General features: G+C 41.1%; 1 protein-coding gene across 30 annotated transcripts in view; it reads left to right on the top strand.

The window, feature by feature from the left end:
* The window catches only part of KCNMA1 (potassium calcium-activated channel subfamily M alpha 1), a 775685-nt gene that overhangs the window by 440824 nt on the left and 318423 nt on the right, over positions 1–16438 (top strand). For all 30 annotated transcript variants that reach the window (XM_032140900.2, XM_058436411.1, XM_032140879.2 and 27 more), the window contains exon 4: positions 15255–15348. In XM_032140900.2, the coding sequence (XP_031996791.1) occupies positions 15255–15348 (94 nt within the window). The remainder of the gene's footprint in view (positions 1–15254; positions 15349–16438) is intronic.

The following is a 16438-nucleotide window of genomic DNA, read 5'->3' as shown; positions in this document are numbered from 1 at the left end:
GAGTTCGAGACCAGCCTAGCCAACATGGTGAAACCCCATCTCTACCCCCATTCTGTGATAATACAAAAATTAGCCAGGCATGGTGGCAGGCGCCTGTAGTCCCAGCTACTTGGGAAGCTGAGGCAGGAGAATCGCTTGAACCTGGGAGGCAGAGGTTGCAGACAGCCAAGATTGCACCACTGCACACCAGCCCGGGTGACAGAGCGAGACTCTGTCTCAAAAACTAAATTTAATAAAAATAAAAAATAAATAAACTTCTATCAGCTCCCTATTTCCTATAGGATAAAGAGCAGATGTGCTTCCAGGGCACACAGATGCTTCACCATCTCCTGTCTGGCCTTGTTTCTTGCCGACCTTACAATCTACTTAGGCTCAGTACAAGGTGTCCTTCCATTCCCAGAATGCACTGTGTTCTCTGTGCTTCTGTCTCTCTGCCCAAGCTTAGCCCTCTGCTTCCATCCCTTCCCTTGCCTTCTCACCCTGATGAGTTTCTAATCCTCACTCAAGGTCCACTGCAACAGTTAGGCAGAGGTGATCTTCTGCTTCCAGAGTCCTTTGCTTCTTACTTGTATTTGAGTACTACTGATCGTAATAGCTACCGCTGACATAGCATCCATCATGTGCTGGCCACTAACAAAGCAGTTCACGTTTACTAACTCATTTATTTCTCTCAACAACCTCAGGAGGTAGGTATTGTTTGCATTTTATAAATGAGGACACTGAGGCACAGCGCAATTAAATATCTTATCCAAGGTCATACAAGGTAATCAGTAGAATTTTTAAACAAGCCACTCTTGCATATCCGCTGCCAGAAATTAAAATCTGGGTAGACTTCTCTGCTAAATGGAAAACTACTCCAGAGCAAGAATCATGTCTTATTGAATTATATGTCTCCAAAACCAGCATAGTGCCTGTCACCGAAGAAAAAATCTCAGAGACATTTGTTGAATGAATGTACAGACTATTATGTTTTTGTTCAAAAAGATAATCCTTTTGAAAAGTTGTCATTCAACTAAGCCTTTGAGTTTTTAATCTATAAGAGAGAATAAATTGTGATCAAGTGGAAACAGCTGCATCTCAAGGAATGAGGAAGGTAGTGTCGGGAGGAATCCTGTGTTTCGCTTCTACCTGCATTCACCCCCATGTTCTGGGTGGTGCTCAAGTTTCAGTGGGTGTGTTAAGGTCTCACTGAGCGTGGAAGGTGAGGCAGTGCACTGCTCATTCACACTGGACCTAAGTTCCCTATCAAGGCTTCCATCATACACACAGGGAATCAGAAGGCTGAGCTCCTGGAGAACATTTTAGAAGGAGTAATTTATAAGCACGGGGCTTGCTCTTCCCCTATCAGAACTAGGAGGAGGCAGGAATTGTGAATTAGGACTAGACCGTACCATTTTTTGAGTTGTGTTCTATGTATCAGAGATCATAAAAGGCAGAAGAGGCAAGAAAAATGATAAAGAGCCTTTTATTAAGCAGGGAGTTTACAGGAAACTAGTTTTTAGATATCCAATGTAGCCTTGACATTAGAGCGAAGCTTGATGAATCTCTACTGAATTTAAAACAGTATTATTAATCCTTTAAGAAAAATGTTAAGAAATATATATATATATATATCTCACATATATATGCTTTTTGCTGATGAATTGATTTTGGTAAGAAATACCTTTGAGAATCTTACCTGTAACTAGGGTTCTGCTAAATGGTCAATATGTATGGGTTGAGCTCACTGTTCACCTGTCATTTGTGCTGAGATGAAGAAAAGATGGCTTCACTTGAGAGTGTGGTTAACTTCAGGGTTATAAATGGCTTTCAGGGGTATAGATGCGTAGAGTCCCTACCCTTGCACCACCCGAGCTTTCATGACTGTTGGGTTCCTTCAACACTACGTTACGCCTTGAGAGTCATCGTGAGCTCTGTAACCAAAGTGTTAAGGATGTTGGCACTTAACTGTCTCTTATTTATCTGACCAGCTTCAGCTCTGCTTCTATAATGAACTGTAACTACAGAAAACCATGGTGTGTATCTTTTTGTAACTGATGACTTGTTTCTCCTGAATTTTCACAACATCTTAACAATTATGGTTGATGTTAAAAACTCTCATGAGGTTATTTGTTGAAGTGAAATAGATTATAAAAATACATACATATGAAAGGATGGCCAGGGAAGCCATTTCATTGAGTAACGGCCAGTTCTGTCCTCACCTTCCCTCTGTCTCACCCCTCTTCGTCCCCAAAGCTGCCTCTTCTCGTGTGTAATGCCAGCGCTCTGTACAGTGTTCTGTTTAGAGTGGTTTGAACATTTTTCTGCCTGTGTCTCTCATTGCTGAAGTAACTCACCTCTCTCATATCGACTCTTACCCAGGAGCCGCACTGCAGACTCTTTGATGTAGGTCCTTTCTGCATGGCAGCTAAGGGCAAGCTGTGGTTTTCATTGCATGATGCAACCTCCCCCTTTCGGTTGTCGCCTCCAGGTTAACCAGATTCTTTTCCTGCACTGCCCATGCATGTTGACGTGCTTTCCCTGATGGCCCTGAATGTGGTGAGCACTGGACGCATGCATGAATTAAAGCAGCAAGCATTCCAATACACTGAAGCACTGGGCCCGAGGCTTCTCCTGGATCATCCCTGTGGGCCCTCAGTTTGCTGTGATATCACAAAGGCCACCCTGTCCCTTGAAAATTCAAGACTAGGACATTGGAAAAGAGAGAAATAAATCTCCTGTTTTTAGGTTTATGCTGAGCGAAGACTAATGACAAAGAATGAGAAGCTAGGACCAGTTTTCCAAGTAACAACCTACCTGATCATCAGTCCTACATGTTCCTGACTCCACCCAGGTGTGCACCAAGTGACCAGGATGATGACACCCTTTCATGTCTTTCTGAATAATGTTACCTGATTTGATTTTGCTTAGATCTAACAAATATCTAAATAAATAGATATACCTTTTAAAAGCACCTCTTTGGCTAAATGCCTCAGGAAATGCAATTATTGATCTTTCTCATAGTGTATCATGTTTAGGAAAACCATTAATTCAACTTTAAAAGAAGTAAAATGGTACTACTAGAAAGAAATATTACATTTGTTAAAGCATGTTGTCACTGCATTCAACATCATTGATTAGTAAACTGTGATCATTTTCTCTCCTTGAAATATAAGTTTTTGCCTTAGGGCTGTCTAATGACTTAAAAATGCTTTCTTTTCCTTTTTTTTTTTAAACTTGTATACTTCTTTGTTGTATTCTCAGAATGGACTTTTATAAAACACAACTGTCGTGATCTGTTTTCTCACTGGATTTCTTTTTTTGTCATGTCAAATACATACTTTACATTTTAGACATGCCTTGGTTGTAAACTGAGAAAAATGAAAGGCAAGGCATTCCAAGCTGTGATAATCCTAGGGTAGGAATAACAGTTCCTAGAGAATTCTTGATGATACTAGCTTGTCAGCATCCCTTAGCCCAAAACTAGGCACTAAGCAGTTGGAATGAAACAAAGCTGAATGCTTCTTATCTTATTTTTATATTTTCCTCATGAAAACTGATATTCTACAATCTGGGGGCTTAGTAGATTGAAGCTCTTCCCACACTCCTTTTTCCTCCTCTTCTATGAACCATATCCCCCGTATTATATTGAAATGGACTTTGCTTAGAGTTTCATAACATGTTCTTTTGGTAACCAGTAAAAAGATCCTTTGAATGGGAGCATTTCCCTTTTTGAAAGGAGCTTAAATGGAATTACAGTACAGACCTGTGCAGGCAGGTGATCCTGCCCAGCACGTTGACATATTCTCACTTTATGAACGCTTTCTTCTGGGGGCTTGGCAAAGGAAACATCTGATTCTCTTTTGTGAGATTCTTCAGTACAGAGACCCATTCCTCTTTCCCAGAAAAACGCAGTGATTCCTCATAAAATGAAAGGATTTCTGAAGCCCAACAGAAAGTGGGGATACAGAGATCCATTCACGGAGACAGAAGAGAAAATCCTAAGAAATCAGCTTCCTGGGGCCATCCTAGGCCTCTCACAGAGATGTTTTTACAATGATAGGAATAACATCTCTAGAGAAGTTCAAAGATAAGGCAATAAAATTAAAAGGAGGGCCTGCAGGAGGAAGCAAGGAAAAAGACCCTTCACCCCACTGAGCAGGTAATTCATCATATTTCTTTCCAAATTTATACCTGAAAGTCTAGTGGATGTCATTGATATGGTGGAAATAGCTATTTATTATGATTTTTCTTTTTTTGAGACAGAGTCTCACTCCGTTGCCCAGGCTGGAGTGCAGTGGTGCGATCTTGGCTCACTGCAACCTCTACCCCCTGGGTTCAAACCATTCTCCTGCCTCAGCCTCCTGAGGAGCTGGGACTAAAGGTGTTCACCACCACTCCCAGCTAATTTTTGTATTTTCAGCAGAGATGGGGTTTCACCATGTTGGCCAGGCTGGTCTCACACTCCTGACTTCAAGTGATCCAACTGCCTCGGTCTCCCAAAGTGCTGGAATTACAGGCTTGAGCCACCACACTCAGACAGCTATTTATTATTTCTGAAACATGGGCAGGGGAAACCTAATTTTGATAAATAAATGATTTTCAATGTTAATTAGAAGCAAGAGGGAAAGAAAAAAAAGGAAAAGAAATGTTCCAGGAGATGAGACGTTACTTTCATGAAGTTGTCAAGAAGGAAATGAAAAGTGTGCATACTTGAAGATATGATTGTATAATCATAGGGGTTAATAAGTCATTGCCATTTTCCCTATTAATGATGACAGTTTGTTTTAAAGGTAACTCATTGTGTCTGATTTTCCATAGTGGTGTTGGTTTCTACTGCCCAGGTCGCTTATGACATTCCTAAGGAGTGACTCTAGCCTTGTACTCAGCAGACCCATGACTTCTAATCAGCAGCATCTCAGACACTCCGTTTTGGCTGTGAGGCTGCTAGGCTCTCAACAAAACTCCTAAATAGGAAAACTTACAAAACTTCCAGGCCTTAGCTGTCAGCCAAAGACGGAGCTAAGACACAGCTATTTTATTTCCTTGTGCAATAAAGGTATAATTGTCTTCTATGCCAGAGGTCAGAAAGACTTCTACCAGGTCTTTCTCTGTGTGTTCTTAAAAAAAATCCTCAACAGCAACAACAACAACAACAAAACTTCAAGATGTTAGAAATAGATATAAGCTATTATAATTATCCTTCAGCATCACATATAAATTCACGTGTAACTTTAAACAAGCTGGTCCTTGTGGTGACTATATATGTTATGTGACATTGTTTTCTGTTTGTCAAAGTGAAGCAGCAGATAAATGGAACAACTGTTTTTTACATAATTATTTTTTTTCCAGATGTTCTCAGGCTTCCTACCTTCAGGATCAGCAAATCTTCAGCATTGGTACTCTTTGTTAGTGTAGACCTTGAGTGCCCTGCTGAGGGGCTTGCATGCCATTCTGCTTGAGCGCAGATGTGGCCAAGAGGTACAAGAGTTGGAACTGTAATAGACCTCTTAGGCTACTGGCTGAAATACTAATGTTCAGAATAAGGAAGAGATACATCTCAGGCATCTCATTATTCCCAGCTGTCAGTCCAGAACCCAGAAAAGGCTGGTTCTCGCTGTGGATTCAATAGTTTTAGCTTCTCTACTCCAAATCCTTGCAGGTAGACCCATAGCAAGGTGCCATTGCCAGGGTCATGCCATCCAGGTATGACAGGACTATGTCAAAGCCAGGAAGGAGGGCAAGAAAAGGGAGTATAAGGCATAAGTTAAATAGGGGACTGGTGAGATGACCAGGGGAGGCCCAGAGAGTCCAAGGCAAACATCTGGAGAAGGCTCAGACAGAATTTTGAAGTCTGCATCTAGTTAACAGCCCAAAGAAGTCCCACAGTGATTTGAAAGTCTGTTATGCTGTGGGAGTACCAGCCTACCTGCCCAACCGTGCCCTGATTGGCCAGCCTTTGGCAAATAGAGAGCTCTTCTTTTCTCTTAGGAGCCTCTGCCATCCCCTGTATGAATATGAGGGCTTCTTATTTGGGAAGGCTTGCTATGAAGTGCCTTGAAACTGTACCCTGAGCTACTTTCTCTAGGATGCCCTCTCTTTCAGAAATGTGAGCTCCAGGCCGTTGCTCCCCAATGGCTAGGGGTTGTTGGCTATCCCTGGTTATAGATTATTGTTTATCAGCCTCCTAGCACATAGGTGGCAATATTTAATATCCAGAAAAAAAGGCATAGGAAGAAGGTAGTGGTTATATGAATAGTCTATTCTTGTTTCCCTTGGACTAAATTCCTGTAGATGTGAGAGGAGTGTGGATCCAGGGGTCAGAGGTTCCATTCCCCATGCCAGTCTTTGTGTCTAGATTCTCAGCTCTCCATTCAGACCTGGGAGTTCTCTTCTCCTTCTTTTCCCCCATTTCTAATCACCTCATCTAGGCTGTCCTGTTTTGTGGGTGGTCCCAGAGTGGGGTTGGGGTTGGGTGGAGAGCATATACTTGTGCTGGGAGGCTGGGGATATTTGTGTGTACATGTTGTGTGGGTGCCCACCCACATGAAGCACTCCATACTATACATGGCTCATTGACCCTGCCCTCGAAGAACTTTCACTCTGTCTTCTGGTATATATGCATGAGTGCATATGCATTTAGTGCTATTTGAATCATCTACTCCATTCCATTCCTCTTCTAGATAGATAAGAGTTTCCTTAAAAAAAAAGGGGGGGGGATAGCTAGAATCAGTGGAGGGAGCAGAATGAGTGAGTAGAATTCGTCAGTCATGATTCCTAAGACAGTTTAGTGAAAACTAAAATCAAGCAATACTTGTTTGGAAAGACTCTGTTTTATGTAGTAGGTTAGCTCTGATTTATTACATAAAAGTTGCTGGCAAATATGAACACTAATTCTACTCTGGTAACAACTGTGATTGAAATCATTGTAGTCTGCAGATAAGCTGGAGAAAACAAGCATTAGTGGGTAGGTTGTCTTGGACATCATTCCAAGAGCGTAACAGTGAAAAAGTACATGCTCTAACAGAAGAAAGCTTAGAAGAGATATTTATAAGACACATGACTGGTTCAGATCTCTGCCTCTTATGTAGATCCATGCTAAGCCAACCAGGCAAGGAAAGCTCTCATCTCTTAAAAAAAAAAACTGGGAAAAAAGGAGAATACACAAACTCCTGTGGCCACTCATTAAAGTGACTCATGGCTTTCTCTGTCAAGAAATCTTGGCTAATTATTTAGCATTTATGAGACTGTGTGGCTGCCTTCATGGAAATGTAATTTTTCACTTTTTCTTCTTTAATACTCCATAGAATTATACTAGGCATTTGTGAAATCTCACAATAGCTCAATGCACAGCCTGTTGGGCATTTGGATTACAATGCAACACCAGATAAAGAGGCAGTAAAGCAGATACAAATGAAAAAATAAATGAAAAAAATAGAAATAATTGATCCTATCAGTTTTTGTTCAGTTGAATGATTGCCTTTTGGGGGGCATTTTCTACAAACAGTTACTATTATCACTATTATTATTACCTTAGTTTTAGAAATTACTATCACTTTTGGGTACTGAGTCATCTGATTCATTCTTAGAACAACCTTGGGAATTCGTAACCTTATCCCCAGTTTACAGAAGAGAAAACAAAGGCTTGAAGAGGTCAAATTATTTCCTCAAGATCCTATAGCTAGTAAGTGATAGAGCTGGAACTTTAACTCTTCCATTGAATTCTGAAACTACCTAGCTGCCAACCACTTTTGAGGTCAACTTGTAATGCCCGTATTTTGCTTTTGCTATACCTATCTAGGTCCATCGTGGATAAAAATATGGAAGGAAGATGGGAAAGGAGACTCTTAGTTGTGATATAATATTAAAACCTTGTTAGATTAAATTTAAAAGAGCTTCATAACAAACAAGAGGGTTCTCGCCACCTGAGTTTCTTGAAAACAAATGATCTCTGTGTGTTTTATTGAGAAATTTACAAGGAATTGACATATTCCATTCTCTCTGTTAGCAATCTATGTCATTTTCTTTGTCTCCTAGAAGAATGTTTTAGGAATAATCATTCAGGTAGACATCCTGAGCCTTACAACTGCTCTGAAGTCAACTGCTATCATTGTTTCAGGATTCTCCATATTACTCAAAGCTCAAGAATACAGAGCATATACAGATTCTAAAGAGTTGTGACAGTTTTTATACTACTTTCCAGTATGCTCAAATTCATTTCAACATGGAATACATATATTTGTGGCTATTGGATCACATCTCTTCAACTGAGCAGAGCTATAATTAGAAGCCTGCTGCCATCAAAAGGATTAATAGTCCTGTTGATACAAACCCATAATTGATGACTTCCCAATAAAGCCAGTTAACCAGCTGGCATGGGATCATAATCAGTTGGTACTGCAGAGTAACAAAAACTGTTTTCTATTTACATTAGAGCCATTTCAAGGTCTAAGAAAAACGTTTTAAGATAAAAAAGGGGGGCCCGTTTTGATGTTATCGTCATTACTATCAATGAATGATTGACCACAAACTGACCCATCAAAGATAACCACATCTTAGAAGATGTTCTGGGATAAAGTGAAGAGGCTTTATTCTGTTTGGTAAAACTAAAACTACACAACTTATTGAACACATGCCCCGTCCAGTGTAAACATGAGAAGAATCAATATTAGAAAGATAAACTCTTAGGTACACAGCTCCGATAAGATAAGTAAAATGGCATCATGAAGAAAACCAAAAGAATACAAAGCTTTCAGCTTGGATTCGGTCAGGTTCAGGGCAGTCTTGGGGTGTTGTCCAGTTCAGGAGAAAATGTTCTATGTAAATATTATTGCTTTCTCGATGATGAATTCATATCATGTCATTCACACTAAATCCATTATTGTTATTAGCTGACAAAATATTTTTCTGTGATCTTAAATTTTATGAATAATAATATCAGTTTCTAATTTGAAGTACATTGCAAAGACTTGCCTCCTTTTAAAATTAGTCTGTCTCATAATATTCTGGCTGGCTAGATGCTTTTATTCCAGTGTAGGCAGGAAAACTGAGGCACTTAGTTTGTCCAGTATATCCAGAGGTAGCCAGGAAAACTTCAAATCACTTAGACCTACTCCCTCTTGGTTATAGATAGATTCCATAAAAATCCATATCTATATGATGTCATCTTTTTTATTTATTTTGATTGGATCAAATGGGATGCAAAGCTTATTAATCATCTAGTTCATAATTAAGAGTCTTCAGAGTATCTAAGTATTATCAGCTTTCATTATCTTCATCCTTGTTCTCCTAGAATAGGAGAGGGTGAGGGAAAATTGGGCCACTTGAAGGGTCATTCATCTTTAATCAGATGGATAACTAGGAGTTATTCTTCTGTAAGCAGAAGAACTTCCCCTCAGCCGATGGGATCAGTCTTCGTGATGCCACTGCCCCACACAGGGTCCCAGAGAGGACTTCTGGGGATTATTAGTGTCTCACATGACAGTCTCTACAGAGCAGGGTTAGGGTTAGGTACAGGTTGAATACATCTGCTTCCTCTATGTTTTCCTAGACCACCCAACAGACACATGAGTTTTTTTCTAGGGCAGTTTGTCCTCCTCTATGAAGGATTTATGAATCAGTCTGCCCCCATCATTTTTGCATGAGCTCCAGGTGAGGCTCTGTACATAGCAGACACTATGTCTTATGCTTCCTCTTCCTCTCCAAGAATGCTGCACTCCATCTGGAGAGGAAGTGGTATGGCACAAGGCTAGTGGGTCTCTATCCTAACTCTACCACATAGCTGCAGGGTCTTGGTTGGATGTCTGAGCCTCTGCTTCTCTGTCTGTAAAATGGGGATTATAGTACAATATCTACTTTATTCTGCCATTTTGTGAGGACCAAATGCAATAGCATATGTAAATTTTCTACAATTGTCTGGTATTATTACATTGAATTGAAGAATAATTGAATATGAACATAATGAGACAGTTTAGATGTTTTTTGCTCTCAGTAGCATGGGAATTCAGAGATGGAAGAGGTCAATACGGGCACAAGTAGTTTGCTGAATCAAGCCTTGAGGTTGGCCTCGAAGACTGCCCAAGGTTTGAACACAAAGAGTAATCAGCAGTTGAAGAGGCCACAGAGAAGTTATAGATTTAAAATTAGGGAATACATGGGTCACATTCATGAAATAATGAAGGCAAGGGTTTGGACTGAAACATAGTAGAAAATAAAGTAGGAGATGTAGAATGAGTTTAGGTTTTAGAAGTTCTTCCTAGCCAGGCTTAGAGTTAATGTATGAAACAGGCGAGGACTGTGATGGTGGATGAATGACATCTTTCAATTAAATTAATTTGGCAACATTGCAGAGGTGAGACTAGGAGAAGAGTCTAGAATCATTAGGCTTATTGCATTGACTCATGTCTGTGGTGCTGTGGGCCTGAACTCTGCCTGTCCATAATCCTGGTGGGAATTGAGAGGGCCCCATTCAATTTAAAAAGGGACTAGCCATAAGAGTGAGGAGAATTTGAATGTTGGAAATTATTTCACAAAACGCTATCTTATTCCTCAGCCAGTCCCTTCCCTATTAAATCATCTTGGGTGTGTGTTATTGTTGTTGTTATTCTTAAGCTACTTACCATTTCTTTATCCCTTGTAAATGATGGTCTCTTTAACCCCTCCCCATCTGTACTTCATCATTTTTCCTTTTAATCTTAATCTAAAATGTGCTCAGCAGGTACTCTCTGATTGTTAATTGGAACGTCCACTGGTGAAGCTTGCACAGTGGCATTGCAATTGCTTCCCTGTATCTTTTTAATTTTTTCACCCCCTTGTTAGCATCTGAAACAGAAAATGTCTGTTCAACCCCTTGATCCCAGCAATTAGCTAAGTGGTATGCAGCTGGTTATATGGGGGCTGGCTCAAACACTGAATCATCTCTGTTCAGGTCTGAATGGGAAGCTTCTCGAGCAGCAACACCTATAATTAGTGTGTAATTGCAAGAAAGGTTTTTTGGGAGTGGCAGGTCTCAAAGTGGTGTTCCTAGATGAGCAGCATCCCCATTATCTGGGAAACTGTGAGAAATGCAAAATCTAGGGCCCCCACCCCTAACCTACTAAATCAGAAACTGGGGATGGAGCCCAGCAAGATTTTAACAAGCCCTCCAACTGCATGCCAGAGTTTAAGAACCACTACCCTGGAGAAGTAGCTTCACAGGGTTCAGCAGCCAGACTCAGGGAGGTGGGAAAACAGACTGCAGGAAACCCAGGGAAGTTTAGAGGCTGCGAGGAGGGAGGGATCCTTCCCTCTTGGAGACGAGGAAGATGCCCAGAGGAACCACTTTGTGCTTAGAGCTCCTGCCCTCTGAAAAAAAACCTGGGTAGCCCTCACTTGCCTTGTGCTCTGAAAAGATACGTTCTGAAGTCAGTCTTCTGGAAGGTCTGTTGGATCTTCCTGCTCAAGAGTCTTTTTGAAAATTCTATTACTAAGTAGATGAGGAAAGAGAAACATTTCCCACTTTGGGTGAGTCTCATTTTCCTCTGTAGAGGCATCTAAATGCTGAGGATATACTTACTTGATGGCCAAGAGGAAACAGGAGTTTGTATTTCAACCTCTACCCTACAACTGAACATTTATTCCGTAAGAATCAACTCTTTACTGAGGCTCTTTTGAAGGTGCTCAGTCATGAGTCCTGGTCAACATGCTGAATTTGCCTATGGTTTTAGTATCACACTTGTTTCATGGATTATGGAAGCCTAGAAATGAATAGTCTGCCACTTACCAAGTATCTTATATCCTCTAATTATTGAGGATATAAGTTAAGTTAGTTGACCTGTAGCAATTTAGGGTAAGTCAGTTTTCTACTACCAGAGGCAGAACTAGTGTTATTTCAGTTAGTAAAACTCCACTTTTTTTTTTTCCTATTGGCAACATATGCCCATGTAAATCCTTCTGAGGTGGATATGCCTCATCAGACTGGAAATCTAAGTCTGTGTGTGATCCAGAATCACTTTCCTTTGTAGATTTTTTTTCTTTAAAGCACAATTTCTTTGCTAGCTTTTGGAGTTTCTGTGTATCTAGACAAGGAAACTCCTCCTACTTTACACAAGAAGGGAGAGGTGTTTGTATTTCATTCTCCATCCTATAATGTGCATTAATCATTAAGATGAAGTCTCTTTGGGAGGAAAATAAATCCTGGTTGATATGGCCAATTCTTTTGTTGTTGAAATATGTATTCTTTTTTTAAAGGATCAATGAACTTCTCCATGGGTTGTTTCCATTTGGGGAATGAAATAATGGGGCTTTGGAAGCTCCACTCTGTGGTCTCCGATTGTGCGAGTCCATGAACTATAGGCACTCAGAGGGCTTATCTCAGAGGGGATCTGATAAGCAGTTCTGTTGCCACTTGAAAAAAATCAGGCAGGACATTTCTCCTGGGGCTGTAGTGGCAAGCAGGAAATAGCTAAAAGAGATAGAAAGTACATTGCCCGATCACTCATCCTATATGGGTCTTTTGTCCCAGAGTTTCCTGCTTCTCTGCCTGCCCCTTGCCCCCTCATATTATTGGGGTGTGCTCATATTACCTGCCAGCTTCAGCCAAAGAAAAAGCCACCCACACCAGCAGCATCATTTACTTTCTTTAGTATTTCAGCTCCAAGTCTTGTACTCAAGGAATGATAATGAAACATGATGAAATTGGTTCTAAATTTTTTGAAAGGGTTAGAGAAAAGGTCTTGTATGGCTTCAACATGGTTTCCTGTAAACCAGGGGTGTTGTTAAGGTGCATTTTTCAACACCCATGTCCTCTAGCTTCAAGCCTTCTCACTGTGGCCATTGAAAATAAGCATTATGAGGAGGGATGACAGAAAGGACCAGGAAGGTAAGAAACAGTGGAGAAGTCGCTGCAGCCAACTCCTTATGCTCTTCTCAATACCTGTTTCCATTTATGTTGAATCCAAATGTCCTCTGCGGCATTCAGCTTACATCTCTCCCCCAACTGTTCCATTTTCTACCACAGCCTAGCAAATACTTTTCCAATTAGCTGTGTTTCTAGGTTACCACCAAATTAACCACAGAGGCCATGGGACTAATAGGAGCTAGGGAACTCACGACGGCCCCAAATACGCCACCAGTAACTCCACCAATAATGACCGTGAGGGCAGCTGTAAGGTTTTTGGCCTTGGTGAAACAATAGTCAGTTTTCCATGATAGTCTTGGAAACCAAGCCCTTTTATCTCTCCCCTTGACTGCGTATACATCAATCTTGATGACTATGAGTTTATAATGCAGAGCTACGTGAGTCCCCACTGGCACAAGTGAGCACCTGAGTACAGTAGTTACCTACAGATCTCACCATCCTTGCTTGCTTATTCTCTGACACACACACACACACACACACACACACACACACACACACACACCATTTACTCTTTAGTAATGTATTTCTGCCAGTGGCTTCCATAGCATAGAGATGCATTGTCTCTTCAACCCTGGAACCTATAGGATTTCTAGTCAACCTAGTACCTGTACATTTTTCACTGCGACTAGAGTGGCTGGGAACTCTGACACCCATGGACCTTTGGGTCTTGTTTTTGAAACAAAAACAAGCACCCCCATGGCCTGAGAATTGCAAAAGTGTCACCGATTCACTGTAGCCGGGATTTTCCTTTTTTCATAGAAATTAGTACTGTGTAGGAGAGCAGGCCTAGAGCCGTGGCAGGCTGTAATGTTTGGCTTCCTTGCTTGTGTCTCCTTTCAGCATTGGATGAACCAAATTCCATGCTGTCTTTCTACCCACTTCCCTACCTTAGTGAAAACCTGGCAATTGTCTTTTTTTTTTTTAAGAACTGTTTTTCAGTGTTGTTTTTTGTTCAGTCCACCTAGTTTGTGAATGCAAATATAGGTTACTGTTAATGCTTGTCTGGAGATTTTTCCACGTGATTTGGGAGATGACATAGGGCATGTTTGACTTGTAGCAGAGATGAAGAATGGATAAATCCAGTGCATGGAACATGATCGGAGATTCCCACAGACTAACTCACCCTGCCTCTAAGTGGGCCCCGAGTTCTTCTACTGCACAGATTCCTGCCTGTTGAACAGCCAAGCGTTGTCCTTACAGAAATGCAACTATACTAACTGGTATTGCACACAGTGATTTCCAAAGTGGCACTACTAGGAAATCCTTCATCTTCCATTTCTCAAGCTGGCCCTCTCCTGGAGGGAGAAGGTCTATGTCGCTTCCCTTTAGCTAAAGTGTTTTGCTTCTCTTGGTATTCTGTCTCCTTTCCCTCACCTCACTTCACCTTCACGTTCCTGGCCTGGGTGTTACTATTTATCTACTGATCACAGAATACTATATGAATTTCCATTCACAGCTTTGAGTGTTTATGAGGCTTTCCTACTTCCCACCCAGCCCAAACCTTGGAACTTTCCACACACTGATCCTCTGATCAGTTTGACACAGGAAAGCACACGGAAGTCTTATACCAGTTTTTATAGTAGTACCCTTTTGAACTGGCGACTCTTGAAGTACAGTGTGCTAGGGGTTTGCGTTGGCTGCTCAACACATACACCAAGTCAAATAGCATGCATGCCAAAAAAAAAAAAAAAAATTAACCCTTAGAGTACTGCTTCAACTTTTTGGTTTAATGGTCTGAATTTGACTGGTTGGACAATGCTTCTTTCCCCAGATCCGAGTCCTGCACAGAAAGTCCGTGCTTAATCTAGCCAGAACCTCACCCAGGATCCTCTCCTCTCTAGCTTTCTTGAGATGCTCCTGGGTCCTGTATTTATTAATCAACTAATGGTTTTTAAAAGGTCCAAAAGACAACCACTGTGTTTAATTGAAAACAGGCCCCACTGCCAATGCGTTGGAGGGCATGAGGAACTGTGTTTTAGCTTTGGTATGTGTCCTCTCAAAGAAAGAAAGAAGTTCTTTAAGGGTTAATATGAAATTAAGGAATTTGGAGGCCTCTCCTGCTTGTCCTTCCTCCAAGGTATCTGCATGATCCTCTTTAGATTCTTAGTTCAACTGCTGAATGATGATAAAAAATTGATAGATATATAATAATTTCGAAAACAATAAATAAAAGAACAGTAGTTCCTGAATGGTTGAATGGAAAGACCCCTTGGCAATGCTTGCTTGATGATCCCAGGAGGCAGAAAGACCAAATGTTTTCTTTTATGAATATTCATTTCATCGTCTACCCTAAGCACTACCACTTCTCAGCATCGTGGGAGACTGGATGATACTACCTGTCATTTACCTCTTGCTTTTTCTTCTTCCTGTCTAATAGCCCAATAGAATCCTGCCAGAATTTCTACAAAGATTTCACATTACAGATCGACATGGCTTTCAACGTGTTCTTCCTTCTCTACTTTGGCTTGCGGGTAAGTTTGTGCAACATTGTTCGGTATCACAATGGGGTGTTTCAGTCTGGGACCCAGGGATCATCCCCCTTAGCCTCTGCTCTCGCAGTCAAGATAAAACCCAGTGTTTCCAGGAGAAACAGCACACCTGCATTCTGATTTTCAGTCTAGGAGAGAGCCCTCTCCTTAGCTAAGCATTTTCTGGAGTTCACATCAGTTTTGTTTCAAGGGGGAGAAATAGGGATTTAAGAAAAATGATGATGTATCCACTGGTGGATTGTTTCTCTTCTCTCTATTCACACAATGCCATGTTCCCTTAAAAACTAAATAGAAATAGGCCGGGTGTGGTGGCTTATGCCTGTAATCCCAGCACTTTGGGAGGCCGAGGCAGGTGAATCACCTGAGGTCAGGAGTTCGAGACCAGCCTGACCAACATGGTGAAATCCCATCTCTACTAAAAATACAAAAGTTAGCCAGGCATGGCGGCGGGCGTCTGTAATCCCAGCTACTCAGGAGGCTGAGACAGGAAAATTGCTTGAACCCGGGAGGCAGAGGTTGCAGTGAGCTGAAATCATGCCACTGCACTCTAGCCTGGGCAACAGAGTGAGACTCCATCTCAAAAAAATAAAACAAAACAAAAGTAAATAGAAATAAACCTCTTCAGCTCTTAAAATTATGTTTAGCAGTGTTCACTTAGCTGAGCCCTGAGAGAGCAGTTGTGAGTATGAATGAAAGGAGGGTGAGGAGAGTAGATGGATAGAATTGTGTGTGTGTGTGTGTGTGTGTGTGTGTGTGTGAATGTGTGCATATGTGCTTTATTTATAGTTATATTTACATGAATGAGTCTAATAAAAGTAAAATCACCCAATCTTCCCCATGAAGCTGTTGGGAACCACAGAAAAATACACTGCCTGATCTTTCTCTAAGACTAGCATAGCATATAGTTAGTCTATATAGGGCTCTCTATGGGGCACTAGAAAACGTGTGTCTCCGATCATAAAAGCATGTGCTTTGTGTAGATATGAGAAGGACATAATGTCTCCCTCCAGACCTTAAAAATTAAATAGAAATAGGCTGAGTGTGGTGACTCATGCCTGTAATCCCAGCACTT

Source organism: Hylobates moloch, unplaced genomic scaffold (genome assembly GCF_009828535.3).
Source record: "Hylobates moloch isolate HMO894 unplaced genomic scaffold, HMol_V3 SCAFFOLD_3, whole genome shotgun sequence".
In the NCBI taxonomy this organism is placed as follows: domain Eukaryota; kingdom Metazoa; phylum Chordata; class Mammalia; order Primates; family Hylobatidae; genus Hylobates; species Hylobates moloch.
Note: the sequence above shows the minus strand (reverse complement) of the source record. Positions and strands in the feature narration are given on the sequence as shown.